At 46.2% G+C, this 17,884-nt stretch overlaps 1 protein-coding gene across 1 annotated transcript; it reads right to left on the bottom strand.

Moving 5' to 3' along the window:
* Positions 1–10,737: 10,737 nt before the first annotated feature.
* On the bottom strand, positions 10,738–12,102 carry LOC146059180 (paraneoplastic antigen Ma1 homolog). The gene has a single exon (XM_083171307.1). It carries the CDS (start codon positions 12,100–12,102, stop codon positions 10,738–10,740), a length of 1,365 nt encoding a protein of 454 aa, XP_083027433.1.
* Positions 12,103–17,884: the final 5,782 nt, after the last annotated feature.

The following is a 17,884-nucleotide window of genomic DNA, read 5'->3' on the forward strand; positions in this document are numbered from 1 at the left end:
TCGCTGGCCAGCTGTGCGTCCGCGCAGACACAGTGGGGTATATTCAATGCCGTTTTAGCAAGCTATGACAGCGAGCAGTGCCTATTGCATGCTGTTATAGCCCGCCCTCAGTATTCAACCCCCCCCCTTGCACTCGCCATTTCCACCTCGCTGTTTCTAAAAAGCAAGGTGGAAATGGCGAGTGCAGCCATCAAAACGGCGAGGTTTGCGGCTATATGCAGTGGGCTCGCCGTTCAGGAGAAGTTCGCCATACTCACCATACAAACCCCCTCGCCGGCCGCATTGAATATACCCCAGTGAGTAATGTGACATTGGGGACTGTGGCATAAATGAGATGATGCAATGATGTCATCACGCGCCTGTCCTGCTGCATGAAGGGGATCATTGGAGGACCTCAGTGTACGCTGAGCAGACAATGTGAGTTACTGTGTGGAATTGTGTACTTAGTGGACTTCAGTCTCCAGTGCAGACAAGCAGTGCAAATAGATGCCCTCTAATTGATATTACCGGGTTTGGTGGAGGGCTAACATAGCTTTAGTTCAGTGTATAAACAACTGATCCTTGCAACTTCTGATCAGAAAATGCTGCACACAAGATTTCATTGTAAATAAGAAATGTGGGTGACAGATAGTGGATTTATTTCTTTAAATCCATTTTTCTGCTGTTTTTGTAAGGGAATACTCCAACCTTTGAATAACAAAAGAAAGAGACTAAAAACAGTGCGAATATGGATTAATAATAAAAAGATTCATTAATAATATAATCACAATAATCACCGGCCGGCGTATAGAGAATATAAAAACATAAAGCTACAAAATAAAAATACACATAAATCTTCTGATAGTTGTCAGCTGATAATTTGTAATAGCAATGTTCAGTTTTGTTAGTATTGAAAATATTGTGTATGTGTTTAAAATTCACTATACACTGGCTGGTGATTATTGTGATGACATTATTAATTGTTAATTAAAAATCTTTTATTATTAATCCATATTAGCCCTGTATTTAGTTTCTTTTTCTTCTTGCATTGTAAATACTTAAAAGCTCCTAGTTTTACAGGTACAGTATATGGGCTATTTATTAATAATTGCATTTGCAAAGCAATCTGGGATTAGCACCCAGGATCATATTCAGAATGTGATCACTTCAGGTGACTGGATCATCTAACACATGCAGGCGTCCCTGTGATGTGCCAAGTGTGGATTCTGATCTGCTGGGCATGTTTGGTCCCAACTGACCAGGCAGGCACAGTGGCCATTTCTGGCAAAGGATTCCTGGGGAACCCTGCTGGATCTACACCTGTGATAAGTAGTCCATAGCAGTGGACCCCCCCCAATAGCATTCTAGTGAAACAAACACGGCTGTCTCTAGACAATATGGCTCCCAGTTGTAACAGTAAAAATGTGCCCTACCAATAAATGTTTGAAAAATAAAGAATGCACATTTCAAAAAAGTATGTGCGGCTTTGCTTCAAGGGTTAATGCCCTTTTGAAAAATGCCACACACTGCAATGCCCATTAACAATATGTCACCCATCTTAATTTCCCTTAAACATTATACCACACACCGTAATGTCCATTACACATTATGCCACTTATCGCAATGACCATTACACAATATGTGACACGCCGTAATGCTCATTAAACATTGCCACATATCGCAAAGCCCATTACACAATATGCCACACACCACAATGCCCATTACATATGCCACACACTGCAATGCACATTACACAATATGCCACACACTGCAATGCCCATTACATATGACACCAACCGCAATGCCTATTACACAAATGTGACACACCGTAATGCCCATTACACATGACACTATATGATACAAACTGTATGTCCCTTACACTATACGCCGCACACCATAATGCCCCTTACTCTATATGCCACACACCATAATGCCACTAGTTTTATAATATATTTAATATTTTATTATAATAATAATGTGTGTGTATGTATGTGAGTATATATATATATATATATATATATATATATATATATATATCTTTGGCACTCTGGGTGAGATGGCAACGTCCGGGGTGCCGTACTGGGGTAGATACACAGCAGATTTTTTGTCTAAGAGGGCAAAGAGAGTCGGCACTCCACGTTCTTTCAAAAGATAATTGTATTAAAAAGACAAATACATTACAAGGTGCTCCAGCAGTGTCATCAACGTTTCATGGCCCCTATTTCCATTTCGTCAGGATGTGGGCTGCGGGGTGAAGTGTACCAGTGCCAGGACGGCCTGGCACTGGTACACTTCACCCCGCAGCCCACATCCTGACGAAATGGCCATAGGGTTAGGGGGGGTTAGGGGGGTGCGGGCAGGCGGCGGGGACCCCGGGTTACCGCCGGCAAGCCGGCGGGGACCCGGGGGAACGGATCGAAGCGCCGTCGGAAGGGGACGCGCGCGCCTCTCGTGCGCGCGCGTCCCCTTCTCACCATCGCCATGGCGCTGGCGGGGGATGGCGGCTGGCGACGCCAGCGCCATCCCCTGAAAAGATGGACCCTGACCCATCTGTATATATATATATATATATATATATACACACACATACATATATATATTTATATATATGTGTATATATATATATATATATATAGAGAGAGAGAGAGAGAGATACATAAATACATATAAAAGCTAAAGCTTGTGCTGCTGCTTTCATTTGTATTAATTAATATTATTCAAATAGGCTGGGCGGGGGGGGGGGTGTAATACTTTTAACTTACTTTGTCTACGCCACGGCACAGAACTGCAGGCCAGTGCACAACACATTTGGTATCCCAATTGCACACTGAGTGAAACATAACTACATATTAATCAGATACACACTGCTGTGCTGCCTGCCGGGAACAAGGGTGGAGGACGGACAGAGCCGTGAGCCATGGGAGGAGCTGCCCGCGGCACACCAGCACTCCCACTGCCATTTTGTTTATTGACAAAATGCTGCGATTGCCAATCCGCTGCTGCTGACAGGTGCCCACTGCAGACCCCGCTGGCACTGCTCCTCCAAGCCACCGCGGGGTCTGCCTCACGGTTGCTATGCCACTGGTCCATAGGCTTCAATGGGCTACCAATATCTGGAGAGGGTGGTAGCTGCTGGGGACAATATCAGGACTGCTTCACATTCCCAATATTGGTAAATCTGGCAGCATTACATTCCCTATAGAAACCTATCATACCCTCCAACATGACCCATTCCATTAGGTACAAAATGCTCTGTTCCTGGACTTCCCTGCCAGTGGCAGTTACATAGGTGGGGCTCCAGCACATTCCAAAATTCAAAGAGGGGGGTCATATCAACTGTCAGTAAGTCCAGGACAGTGATGTTTGGGGTGGCGGTAGGTGTGGCTCCCCTTTTTGAATATTGGACTTTGCTGCAGGCTCAGCTCTGCAACTGCCACTGGCATGGAAGTCCAGCATTAGAGCATTTTGTACCTAATGGAATGGGTCAGGAGGGTATGACTATGGGGGATGAGTCTTTGGGCGGCGCAACATTTCTATTTACGCCACTGGTAATAACCTACTATATGGTCCTGTTATCTCATTTGCCATGTTTTTGTGTTCAGGATAATATCTCTGCCTTCTCATGCACTTTTTCCAGGTTGCATATTGAAGAAAAGTCATATACTCCTGCAGGATTCACAAATTATCTTTTCTAACAGGAATGCCTGCCATGTGGGAGGGAAGGGGAGTGGCTAGTGGGTATGGCATCCACAGGAGAGGAGGGTGTCCACCCATATGTTTGTATATATATATATATATATATATATATATATTTTTTTTTTTTTTTTTTTCAATTGTAATAGTTGTGTTCGTTAAAAAATTAATTTTTGCTTTTTGTGTTACGGGTTCCCATGGTGTACCGCATCACACAAGGAGATGCTGTGCAGGGCAGGAGCCTGTTCCTGTTTCCAGTGTAGCGTGTGGGACTATTTAAGGTTTGTTTATTTCACGTTTTGTTAGCCTGATGACAACATTTGTATGTTGAAACGTTGCTGAATAAATACTTCACTGTATTTGTGATTTAAGCTGGAGTGCTGTATGCTTTGTTCTGTAATATATATATATATATATATATATATATATATATATATATATATATAAATATAATTTAGTGTGTGCAGAGCCCCTACAATGTCTGTTTAAACAATGTGGTCACAAGTCATAGGGCACCCCAAAACTAGGAAAGGTGAGTGCCGATGTTTACTGTATATATATATATATATATGTAACCACCTTTTAATTTCAGGTATGTGGCTATACTGATTTTGTGCTTGTTTCCTTTTAGGGCTCTCAAATGAATAGAGGTACAGCGCGTTTATATAAAAGGGTAAGTTTACTTTTCAAAATGTGAAGAATATAACATTACAATACAAGCATTTGAATTCAATAAACAACTTTTTTCATAAACTACGGCTTCAATAATTGACTTTAACAGTAGAACAAGCAGAGCATAACTTTACACAGTATGATGGTTCAATAAATAACTTTGCATGACATGTATAAACTCAATAAACTACTATACTTTCTATCTTTCCTATACACATAGTAATGCATGCATTTACACAAAAAGTTACTCGTGTGCGCTGGCCAGCATAAAAAAACACTGCATATAGATATATTTGTTGGCGCGCGTTGGGGCCCTTGCTGAAGGTGTGAATAGGCTAATAAGCAACCTGTTTAAATATGAATTTGTCCGCTGGTCTTCACTAGGTGTTCCTAGCACTGTAGAAGTCTATGTCTCTGTCCCTGTAATGTGTGATATTACTCGCACCAAGTATCTGTGTAATTGAGTTTAGATACAATAGTCTGACTTCCCTTGGTGTAGATTGAAACTTTCTATGCTCCTCTAAAGTTGTTTGACTGCCAGCCCAGGGGCAATTGTTACAAAGTCTCCTATTCTGTGAAGTAGGAAGCTTAGGCTACTTCTATGCGGCTGCTGTATTGAGTGGAGCTAACATCAATGTCTGGGGTTCCTGCGTGTGATAGTGCATAATGAAGGTTAGCTCACCCTTCTTGCAGCTCTGATCATCTATCTGGGCAACTGTCTTTTTTCCTATCTTCTTCCTTCTCTTCCTGCTTTAATGTCTTTGATCTGCCTGCCTTTATTCTTCCTGCACCCAGCCTAGTGTGTACACCTGTCACTTTGTCCCCCCACCTCCCATCTCCCGCAGGGCACTGCTGTTAAAACAGGCAGACCCTGGGTGCGGAGGGGAATATTAGAGTGCTCCTATAAGTGAGTCAGGAGCGCTACCTCTGGCATGGTAATTGTTGGCAACTGTCCAATGTGGGTGACAGCGGGGGCCCTCCCCCTTTCTTCTGTCAGCACCTCCTCCCGTCTCCCGCTGGTGGCCGTCAGTGATATGAACGGCACCAGGGTGTAGAGGGGTGCGACAGGGGTGGCTCTCTCCCGAACTGGATGGTGGCTATCAGCTGGGCTGGGCGGCGGCTTTCGGCAGGGCTGGGCGGCGGCTTTCGGCAGGGCTGGGCGGCGGCTTTCGGCTGGGCTGGTGATGATGGGCGGCTCCCTCCCTCGCTGTTCACACCTCCTCCCGTCTCCCGCTGGTGGCCGTCAGTGGTGAGGGCGGCCCCAGGGTGTAGAGGGGTGTGACAGCGGCGGCTTACTGTTTGTGCTGGGCGGTGACTCCTCTTCTTCGTCTGCGGTGCTTGTGCAGCTTCTTCCTTCTGCCGTCCACGCCTCCTCCCGTCTCCCGCAGGGCAGCGCTGCCAGACAAGCAGGCTGCACCTGGGTGTAGAGGGGCGTGAGCGGGGCTGGTCTCTTCCTCCCGGCATGTAGGTGGATCTGTGGGCGGCAACCGGCAGGCGGCTTGACAGGCGGCGTCTTCTCCCGGCTGGGCGGCTCTTGTGGATGACGCGCTGTCAGCGCTTCTCCAGACAGCGCGAGGCTCACCCGTCAGCGGCGTCTCCGGTGCAGGTGAGTTGCGCTTGTCAGCGTCTTCCCGGGTTGGAGGCTCTTGTGGGTGGCGCGCTGTCAGCGCTTCCCCAGACAGCGTGAGGCTCTTGTGTCACTTGCGGTGGGCTGAAGGGAGGCAGCTCCCAGTGTGCAGCGGAAGCTTGTCTCTCCGGCGTTGTCCTTCTCATAACATAAGAATGCCGGCACACATAGAAGTTTTGCAGAGCCTGCCTGGGGTCCCTTCCCCGACTCCTCTCCAAGGAGCTCAGCCCGCGCTAATTACAGCTCAATGTTTACAGCGGCGCTGACTGACTCCGTTGGAGGGTTCTAGAAGGGAGCGATCAGCTTCTCCCTATGAGCTCTGACAGTTCCTTTATATACTGTGCTGGGAGGTCAGCTGTGCGGCACGAGAACAGCTGTTCTCCCGCTCAGTGCACGAGACAGCTGACTTCCCGCACTTTTAGTGTCCTCGGGGACACTTACTATACCTGTTTGATTGGCAGCTGGCTGTGGGTTCACTTAGGGGGCAGCAGCATATGTGTAAACGCTGCATTACCAATGTCCATGAGTCATTAATACATTCCACTGCCATCAATGCCTTTTGTCCAATAACTTAACACTAAAACACAGTTTTGGCAGAGCCTGTCACTGGCCATAGTTATCTAACATGTATGAGTCTATACCACCCGGTTTTAAACAGTTTCTGAGCAAAATATACATTTTGGTTGCTCAGTCAGCGTTACCATATCTGTGGAAAAGTTCATCACACAACATCAATCCTGAGGTGGAAACTGCTTATACTTTTATAATTACATTTCTTAACATATTTACAGCATGAATATGTTACACTCTTCCCCTGATGATACAAGGCAATAGATGAACTTGGATCATCATAGAAATATTTACATTTATTAATATACAACTTCAGTATTTGCAAAATAAGGCCATACTGCTAATTTGGCAGGGTAGGTCACTCTTGGGATATATGTGGGTACCCCTAACTGATCATAAGTGACAATGTTTGGGGGCCTACATGCTCTCTTGGGCCTAGTTGTGGTCACTTCCCCAAATGCTTCCCCATCTTCCAAGGTATAGTCACTGGGATAATTCTCTGTTGTATCCTCCTCCCCCACAACCCATTCTTCAGGGACAGGACAGTCAGAGTCATTAATTGTAAAATCCCAATCTGCTACGGCAGGGCTTGGCGTAGGGGGTTCATCATTAAGTTCACTTTCCTCAAGGCTTTTGGCAATGTCTCTTTCATAGTCTTTGAAGTAACAGCCTTGGCCAATTTCATCTCCATTCTCTTCTGGTTCTGTAGAATGATGTATCTGTGCAGTGTCATTTGTAGGCGTTTCTTTTCTTACAGGTTCTGTGTCTCTGTCTTTCAGGTCCTCCATTCTGGTATCTCGTCCAATGGGAAGAAGGTTTTGTCTATGATGGGTCAATACAGCCCCTTCTCCATCCTCTCTCTGGATTTTGTATACAGGTAAGTTCTCAAACTTTTCTAACACCACAAATGGTTCTTCTCTCCAGCGGTAAGAGATTTCGAATTTTCTAGGGTGTCCCAGTCGTCGAAGTAGCACTCTGTCTCCTGGGTGTAAGACATGATCACGTACTTTACGGTCATAGTTAGTCTTGTTCTTCCTCCCTAGTTTGTCTGCTGTCTTTTCAGCCAGTTCATAGGCTTCCTGGAGTTCTTTCCGAAGGGTTTGCACATACTTCAAGTGTGAGGTATTTGACGGATCAGAGTTCAAAGTTCCGAAGCTGATGTCGATTGGGAGCTTTGCTTCACGTCCGAACATTAGGTAGTATGGCGAATACCCAGTGGCATCACAACGTGTGCAGTTATATGCATGCACCAGCCTGGATACATGTTGCTTCCATCTGCGCTTGTCCAATGGATTCAGGGTCCCCAACATATCTAACAGGGTTCTGTTGAATCTTTCAGGCTGGGGGTCACCCTGTGGATGATATGGGGTGGTTCGTGACTTTTTAATTCCGCAGCTTTGACACAGTTCTTTGATGAGTCTACTCTCAAAGTCACGCCCCTGATCTGAGTGCAGTCTGTTAGGAAGTCCATAGTGGATGAAGAATTTCTCCCACAGCACATTAGCAACTGTAACAGCCTTTTGGTTTGGAGTGACATAGGCTTGGGCGTATCTGGTAAAGTGGTCGGTAATTACTAGAATGTTGCATTTGTTTCCCGACTCCACTTCCAGGGTTAAAAAGTCAATGCAGACTAGGTCCATGGGCCCTTGGCTCTTTATGTTTACCAGTGGGGCTGTTCTTCCCGGGAGAGTTTTCCTGGCGACACAGTTACCACAGTTCTTGCAATAGGCCTCCACATCTCTCCTCATGTCTGGCCAGTAGAACCGATCAGTTATTAATTTCAGAGTCTTCTCTATCCCGATGTGGCCATGTTTGTCATGAAGAGCTCTCATTACTGTAACACGGTGCTTCCTTGGCAGCACAATCTGCCATTGGTTTCTCCCAGCTTCATGCTTTCGGTACATCACCCCTTTCTTGGTAACCAGGTTCTTTCTCTGTCTTTTCAACAGTTCAGCTTCTTTCCTGACCTCTGGGGGAGTGCTGGGGCTGTGCTTGTGAGAGAAAGCGCACCTCATGCCTGGATCAGCTTGCTGGTCTTGCCTTAGTTGACTCTGCCTCACCTTCGGTAGCCCTTCCATTTCAACTTGGCTAATCCAACAGTAGGATAGTGGTAAGACTTGCGGTGGCAGCCCCAAGCAATCTGCATATCTCTTTTCGGGTGGTTGGTTCACTCCGATGCTGTGGCACATCCCCTTGATGTTACTTGCGGGTACCTCGATCCACTCATCTTCCCTTTTTTCTTCAGGTTGGCCCGGCATGCGGGAAAGAGAGTCAGCATCGGTGTTGTTGACACCTGGGCGGTATTTCAGCGAGAAGTTGTAGAGAGCTAATGCAGCTAGCCATCTGTGTCCAGTAGCATCAAGCTTGGCTGTGCTTTGCACATAAGTGAGCGGGTTGTTGTCAGTGTGGACGGTAAATGATGCTCCATACAGGTAGTCATGGAATTTATCCACAATACACCATTTCAGGGCTAGGAATTCCAATTTGTGCGTCGGGTATTTTTTCTCGCTTTCGCTCAATCCACGGCTGGCGAATGACACCGGCTTTAGCTCCTTCCCGTGCTCTTGGTACAACACTCCTCCCAGTCCATCCAGCGATGCATCAATATGTAGGATGTAAGTCAATTCTGGGTCCACATAGCTGAGGACAGGTGCCTCTGTTAAGCATTGTTTCAGGGAGTTGAAAGCAGCCTCACATGCATCCGTCCACCGATCTCCAAAGGGTTCACTTGTCTTATAACAGTCTTTCTTTGACTTCACCCTCTTGTTAGTCGATGGGTATCCCTTGGTCAGATCGGTCAAAGGCTTTGCAATACTGGAATAGTTCGGGACAAACCTGCGGTAGTACCCGCAGAAACCCAGGAATGATCGCAGCTCCTTAAGCTTGTTCGGACGGGGCCACTTCTTCACTGCCTCTACCTTTTCTGGATCGGTCGCCACACCATCTCTGCTGACAATATGCCCCAAGTACTTCACTCGTGATTGGCACAACCGGCACTTGTCAAGCGATAGTTTCAGCCCTCCTTCGATCAACCTCTCCAGCACTTTCAGCAGGCGTTGGTTATGCTCCTGAAGGGTTGACCCGAATACGATGATATCGTCCAGGTACACGATGACTTCTCGGTACACCATATCACCCACGATCCTTTCCATCGTCCGTTGGAAGGTGGCTGGGGCTCCCTTGACTCCTTGGGGCATGTTCAGAAACTCGAAGAACCCCAATGGGCAGATAAAGGCTGTCTTTTCTCTATCTTCGGGTCTCATAGGAATTTGATAGAAGCCGTTTCTTAGGTCGAGCACTGAGAACCAAGCGCTCCCTTGTAAGCAGTCCAAGGCTTCATCTATTTTTGGCACTGTATATTGGTCAGTTACTGTCCTCTGATTTGATTTAAAGTGCGGTAATCAACGCACATCCTGATCTTCCCGCTTTTCTTGCGAGCTACCACAATAGGGGAGGCATAAGGGCTCCGGGACTCTATGATGACTTGACTTTTAAATGCTGCCTCACATCTTCGAAGTCAGCTGGCGAAATTCTTCTTGAACGCTCCCGGAAAGGGGTCTCATCTGTGAGCCTTATATGGTGTTCCACTCCCTTAGCCATGCCGAGATCCCACTCTCCTTCAGAGAAGGCTTGCTTATGCTTTTCAAGTTCTTCAATTAACATGGCTCTATCATTTGGTGTAATGTCGCTCCCCTCAAAACAGTCCTGAAACTTATCTTCCCTTGTCCCCACATAGAAAGAACTTGCATTCGCCTGCTCTTCTTCTCCCTCTTGCCACTTCTGTAACACCTGGTATATGTGGGTGTTGGTCCCTATTATGACAGGTGTCTCTCCCCTTTCTTTCGACAGGTCTGGACACACTAAAGCGATTAAAGGTGTTTCTAGAGTGTCAGTCTCTTGTGATGACGTCTTGTGCAAACTGAGGTTCACTTGTACATAGCCCAGATAGGGGTACTTTTCAGCACTAAGGCCCCATATTACAAGTCCGCTGAGTGGCTGAATAGGTACTTCTGACAAGTTCTTCTCATACCACTCCTCAAATATTATGGACACCTGGGACCCGCTATCCACTAAGATTCTACACGGCTTGTTGTTGATGGACGCGTCCATGTGGCAAGTGGGCCCTACTAATCCCTCAGGTAATTCCCCATTCCACCAGGAGTTTCCCATGGCGCAGCAAGTTATCTCTAGGGGGCCTATGCGGGGTTCACAGACCTCCCTCTCCCGTTTCCCTGCTCTTGACTCTCTTGGTTCAGGTTGGTACTGTCTGTTCTCCTGCCAGGGTTTCTGTATGTGCCCCGGTTACATTCGAAAGCTCTATGCCCATACCTTCCACAGTTGAAACACCCCCTGCCACTTCCCCTTCCTAACCCTCTTATCGGGGTGTTGACGTTTGGAGTGGGGGCCTTTGCATTCTGCTTTACAATAAAATCCTCTAACTTTTTATTTTGTTCTTCTAACATTTTAAGGATTTTGGCCTCAAACTCGCTACTTTCAGTGGCGGATTGTACCACCTTTACCTTTTTCACAGTTTTTTCTCTCATTTCAATTAGGACTTCGTCCTGCTTCACTTCCTTAAGTAAGTCATTAAAGGTAGGGGGAGGCTCCCGTACCCCTGAGCATCTTAACTTCTGTGCAACAGGGTCACTAGTTAATGCTCCTCTGAGAAGCTGCTTCATCCTGTGTTTGTCTACCTCCGTTTTCTCTATTCCTCCCTTATCCACTATTTTATACAATAACTTGTCTAGGCGGATCAGGAAGGTGCTTAGCTTCTCCCCAGGGTCTTGGAATGTATGGTATAGTCGGGACGTAAGGTCCCCTACGTCTTCCAGGGTCCCAAAAGCATAATCCAGGGCCTCAAAATACGTTTCCAGGGTGGCATTGGGGCTACTGCGCCTGGCTGCCTGGATAATTCCCATGGCGGGACCCCTCAAACTTTCTACCACCCTTTGCCTTTTAATTTTATCTGGGCACTGCCATTCCTCAGCTTGCTGTATGGCTGCCTCCTTCCATGCCTCGTAGGCTTCCTCTCCCGTGGGTATTGGGATAATCCCAGAAAATATACGCAGCCTACGATAACTTCCCTCATAATGCCATCTTTCAAGTTGTGTTACCACCCTGTCTACTATAACCTCAAATTGTCCGCCACTTACATTGGTGGTTTCGCTTTGGGTATCATTATCCTCTACATCCCTTTCCTCCTTCCCTTTGGCATTTGCATTAGTGGTGGGGTTTTTTGTACTGGCAGGCCCTTCTGGTTTTACTGGCCCTATTATATGCCATTTCCACCCTGTTTCTTCGCTAGCTAAAACCATTGCCGGGAGTAAGCTGGGGTCTAACTCTCTTAAATTCTCTATGAGAAATGCTGTTACCTTCCCCAAGGCTCCCTTCCATTTGTCCACTATTTTAGGTTTAAGCACACCATACAGTTTGTCTGCTTGTTCTAGTACCTCTTCATCTGAGAACTCCGAAAAGTTTCCTGCTATTCCTAGGCATTTTCTAGGGTCCCTATCTTTTTGTATACACCACTCGTGTATATCCGTTCCTGTTAAAGCCTCCATTTTATACGTGTTAGGTAAACAGGAAATCCTATCAAATCTCAGCTCCAGTGCCTCCAAATGTAACCACCTTTTAATTTCAGGTATGTGGCTACCACATGTACTATACTGATTTTGTGCTTGTTTCCTTTTAGGGCTCTCAAATGAATAGAGGTACAGCGCATTTATATAAAAGGGTAAGTTTACTTTTCAAAATGTGAAGAATATAACATTACAATACAAGCATTTGAATTCAATAAACTAAGCATAAATGTATGCTTTGTTCTGTAATATATATATATATATATATATATATATATATATAAATATAATTTAGTGTGTGCAGAGCCCCTACAATGTCTGTTTAAACAATGTGGTCACAAGTCATAGGGCACCCCAAAACTAGGAAAGGTGAGTGCCGATGTTTACTGTATATATATATATATATATGTAACCACCTTTTAATTTCAGGTATGTGGCTATACTGATTTTGTGCTTGTTTCCTTTTAGGGCTCTCAAATGAATAGAGGTACAGCGCGTTTATATAAAAGGGTAAGTTTACTTTTCAAAATGTGAAGAATATAACATTACAATACAAGCATTTGAATTCAATAAACAACTTTTTTCATAAACTACGGCTTCAATAATTGACTTTAACAGTAGAACAAGCAGAGCATAACTTTACACAGTATGATGGTTCAATAAATAACTTTGCATGACATGTATAAACTCAATAAACTACTATACTTTCTATCTTTCCTATACACATAGTAATGCATGCATTTACACAAAAAGTTACTGTGCACTGGCCAGCATAAAAAAACACTGCATATAGATATATTTGTTGGCGCGCGTTGGGGCCCTTGCTGAAGGTGTGAATAGGCTAATAAGCAACCTGTTTAAATATGAATTTGTCCGCTGGTCTTCACTAGGTGTTCCTAGCACTGTAGAAGTCTATGTCTCTGTCCCTGTAATGTGTGATATTACTCGCACCAAGTATCTGTGTAATTGAGTTTAGATACAATAGTCTGACTTCCCTTGGTGTAGATTGAAACTTTCTATGCTCCTCTAAAGTTGTTTGACTGCCAGCCCAGGGGCAATTGTTACAAAGTCTCCTATTCTGTGAAGTAGGAAGCTTAGGCTACTTCTATGCGGCTGCTGTATTGAGTGGAGCTAACATCAATGTCTGGGGTTCCTGCGTGTGATAGTGCATAATGAAGGTTAGCTCACCCTTCTTGCAGCTCTGATCATCTATCTGGGCAACTGTCTTTTTTCCTATCTTCTTCCTTCTCTTCCTGCTTTAATGTCTTTGATCTGCCTGCCTTTATTCTTCCTGCACCCAGCCTAGTGTGTACACCTGTCACTTTGTCCCCCCACCTCCCATCTCCCGCAGGGCACTGCTGTTAAAACAGGCAGACCCTGGGTGCGGAGGGGAATATTAGAGTGCTCCTATAAGTGAGTCAGGAGCGCTACCTCTGGCATGGTAATTGTTGGCAACTGTCCAATGTGGGTGACAGCGGGGGCCCTCCCCCTTTCTTCTGTCAGCACCTCCTCCCGTCTCCCGCTGGTGGCCGTCAGTGATATGAACGGCACCAGGGTGTAGAGGGGTGCGACAGGGGTGGCTCTCTCCCGAACTGGATGGTGGCTATCAGCTGGGCTGGGCGGCGGCTTTCGGCAGGGCTGGGCGGCGGCTTTCGGCAGGGCTGGGCGGCGGCTTTCGGCTGGGCTGGTGATGATGGGCGGCTCCCTCCCTCGCTGTTCACACCTCCTCCCGTCTCCCGCTGGTGGCCGTCAGTGGTGAGGGCGGCCCCAGGGTGTAGAGGGGTGTGACAGCGGCGGCTTACTGTTTGTGCTGGGCGGTGACTCCTCTTCTTCGTCTGCGGTGCTTGTGCAGCTTCTTCCTTCTGCCGTCCACGCCTCCTCCCGTCTCCCGCAGGGCAGCGCTGCCAGACAAGCAGGCTGCACCTGGGTGTAGAGGGGCGTGAGCGGGGCTGGTCTCTTCCTCCCGGCGTGTAGGTGGATCTGTGGGCGGCAACCGGCAGGCGGCTTGACAGGCGGCGTCTTCTCCCGGCTGGGCGGCTCTTGTGGATGACGCGCTGTCAGCGCTTCTCCAGACAGCGCGAGGCTCACCCGTCAGCGGCGTCTCCGGTGCAGGTGAGTTGCGCTTGTCAGCGTCTTCCCGGGTTGGAGGCTCTTGTGGGTGGCGCGCTGTCAGCGCTTCCCCAGACAGCGTGAGGCTCTTGTGTCACTTGCGGTGGGCTGAAGGGAGGCAGCTCCCAGTGTGCAGCGGAAGCTTGTCTCTCCTGCGTTGTCCTTCTCATAACATAAGAATGCCGGCACACATAGAAGTTTTGCAGAGCCTGCCTGGGGTCCCTTCCCCGACTCCTCTCCAAGGAGCTCAGCCCACGCTAATTACAGCTCAATGTTTACAGCGGCGCTGACTGACTCCGTTGGAGGGTTCTAGAAGGGAGCGATCAGCTTCTCCCTATGAGCTCTGACAGTTCCTTTATATACTGTGCTGGGAGGTCAGCTGTGCGGCACGAGAACAGCTGTTCTCCCGCTCAGTGCACGAGACAGCTGACTTCCCGCTCTTTTAGTGTCCTCGGGGACACTTACTATACCTGTTTGATTGGCAGCTGGCTGTGGGTTCACTTAGGGGGCAGCAGCATATGTGTAAACGCTGCATTACCAATGTCCATGAGTCATTAATACATTCCACTGCCATCAATGCCTTTTGTCCAATAACTTAACACTAAAACACAGTTTTGGCAGAGCCTGTCACTGGCCATAGTTATCTAACATGTATGAGTCTATACCACCCGGTTTTAAACAGTTTCTGAGCAAAATATACATTTTGGTTGCTCAGTCAGCGTTACCATATCTGTGGAAAAGTTCATCACACAACATCAATCCTGAGGTGGAAACTGCTTATACTTTTATAATTACATTTCTTAACATATTTACAGCATGAATATGTTACATATATATATATATATATATATATATATATATATATATATATATAATCACAGAAAAAGGGGGGTTGTGATCTTGTCCTGCGCTTTTAGGAAAGCAGCACTACTCTAGGACCTCGCTGTTAATAGAGGTCCAATGAAAAGAGATGAAGAGAAAGATGTAGAGGTGTGCTTAGATGTGTTTCACCAACACATGGTGAAACACGTCTAAGCGCACCTCTACATCTTTCTCTTCACACACACACAGAAAGAAGGCACTCAGGAGACTTTTAGATGAAAGTGGAAAAATGTGAAAAACTTCACTTCATTTAATTCAAAGGTTAAGTCAACGTTTCGTGGACCGCATCCACTTCTGCATCCTCTTCTATGTTGGTTCTTACTAGTAGGGAGGCCCTTATTCTAGTTCACTCTTTCGGATGCGCGTTCGTTCGGAAGTGACCGAACGCAACGCACGTCGGACCTTCAAAGAACACATGCCTACATGTTGTTCGCATCCGTTCGGACGGACTTTCAAAGAAGAGGGAGTGTCTTCGGACTGCATGCACTTGTCCATGTGTAACATATATATTATTTATATTTGTAATCAATTACTTATAAAAAACACACAACAACATTAAGTGAAATACTTCACTTAATGTTGTCTTGTGTGCTTTTTATATTTCGCTAGTTTTTAACCATATCAATAAAGGATACATTTTATTTGTGAGAGTCCATATAGGTGCACCACACAATAGACATTCTTTCTCTTTCTTCTCTGCCTATGATTAACACTTCAGCATGATTTCCGCAATAGCCAAAGCTTTTGATGTTCCTGCAGTATATAATCAGAAGTAAAGATGGCCTCTGGCTATGGAATACTACACTACTCCTGAAATCGCTCAGGCTTTCTTGTCCTTCTACTCTTCGTTGTACTCGTCTCGGGCGACATACACTACGGATCAATTAACTCAATACCTCTCACAGATCCCAATCCCCACCCTTACCCAGCAATCTGTAGAGCTCTTAAAGGCTGACATCACAGCCTCTGAGATTGAGGCAGCTATTGCCTCCTTCCCAAACAAGAAATCCCCTGGTAGCGACGGCATACCGATAGAGGTGTATAAAAAACATAAGGAATACTTTGTCCCTTATCTCCTTCAGCTATATAATGATCTCAGGCGGGATGGCGGTCTCCCCCCATCCATGTCTGAGGCAATAATTGTGGTGATCCCAAAACCTGGAAAGGACCCTACCCTCCCAGATTCTTACCGTCCTATTTCACTCCTCCCGACAGATGTGAAGATACTAGCAAAATTTTTAGCAATTAGACTTAATGCGGTGATCACTACGGTGATACACGAAGACCAATCGGGTTTTATGCCGGGGCGGTCTACAACCCGAAACCTTAGACGGCTCTTTTGTCACTTGCAGGGGGTACGAACTGTGGGTCGGTGGTGGTGTCACTTGATGCTGCCAAAGCCTTCGACTCCGTCGAATGGTGTTACCTATTTGAGGTCCTACGTTGTTTTGCATTTGGCCCTGTTTTTATTAACTGGGTGCGCCTCCTCTATTCTTCCCCAGGGGCCCGAATGTTGGTTAATGGGTTCGTGACCTCAGCATTTACACTACATAGGGGGACTAGACAGGGTTGCCCTCTATCTCCCACCCTCTTTGCTCTAGCTATAGAACCCTTGGCTATTCTACTTCGTACATCCCCACTGATTAGAGGTATTCCCCTGGGTGGGCAGACCGACGTCGTCGCCCTGTACGCAGACGACACTCTCCTTTTCCTTAATGATGCTGAGGCTTCCCTCCAGGCTATGTTGGAAATTGTGGAGACATTTGGGGTGTTCTCGGGCCTCCTGATAAACTGGGGGAAGTCTAGCATTCTTCCTATTTCAGGTATAATTCCGAATGAGTTGACCTCCTCCTCTCCCCTTCAGTGGGTCCTTAAATTCAAATACCTAGGAGTCTGGATCACCCCCAAGGTGACTGAGTTCAGATCGCTTAATATTGACCCGGTCACTGCTGAGCTGAAGAGGCGTATTCACCAATAGAAGAAGCTCCCCCTCATAGTTACGGGCCGAGTCAATCTTATCAAAATGACAATACTCCCTAAATACCTATATTTACTGCAACACTCCCCAGTCTATATACCCAAGCATACCTTTATGAGCATAAATAGCTTGATCTCATCCTTCATCTGGGGGAACAGACCGCCAAGAATTGCATTCAAAACACTAACTAAATCGAGAGTGGATGGGGGTCTGGGTCTCCCGAATATCCAAGCCTACTACATAGCTGCCCAGCTAACGCACCTCTCGGACTGGATCCTGGGTCGCTGTGGGTCTACCTTTGAGTGTCAAGAAAGAAGGATATAAAATATCCAAAAAAAGGCGCTGGTGTATGAGTCTGTTTGGCAAAGGAGCAGCAGTCTAAAAAAGGGGGAGTCAGCCCCAATACAATGGTAGAAAAGAGAGGAAAGTGGTCGACTGCGCTAGCTACAAATAAATCTTTAACTATACACAATGAATGAAAAAAGGTCAGGTGTATGATGAAAAAAGGTTATACAATTTATAAAAATTAATTACATATAATAAGACAATAAAAATATGATAAAAAGTGACACTGATGGTTATATTCACCCTTCGGTCGGTCATGAGAGTCCGATCCAGTCAATGGATTTAGTGATTTGTAATCCGTTTGGAAGATTGGATGGGTGGATCCACACCTGGCAATTTCTTATGGTGATGTGGCAAAGGGCCTTATTTTGGTTCATTCTTCCTGACAAAATCCTTCTTAGATGGGCAAAACCATGTGCACTGCAGGTGGGGCAGGTGTTACTTGTGCAG

Source organism: Crinia signifera, chromosome 1 (genome assembly GCF_055691185.1).
Source record: "Crinia signifera chromosome 1, ASM5569118v1, whole genome shotgun sequence".
NCBI classification, from domain to species: domain Eukaryota; kingdom Metazoa; phylum Chordata; class Amphibia; order Anura; family Myobatrachidae; genus Crinia; species Crinia signifera.

Excerpts from the sequence above, each read along its gene's own strand:
- LOC146059180 (XM_083171307.1), bottom strand. The coding sequence starts at position 12,102 with ATGGAGGCTTTAACAGGAACGGATATACACGAGTGGTGTATACAAAAA.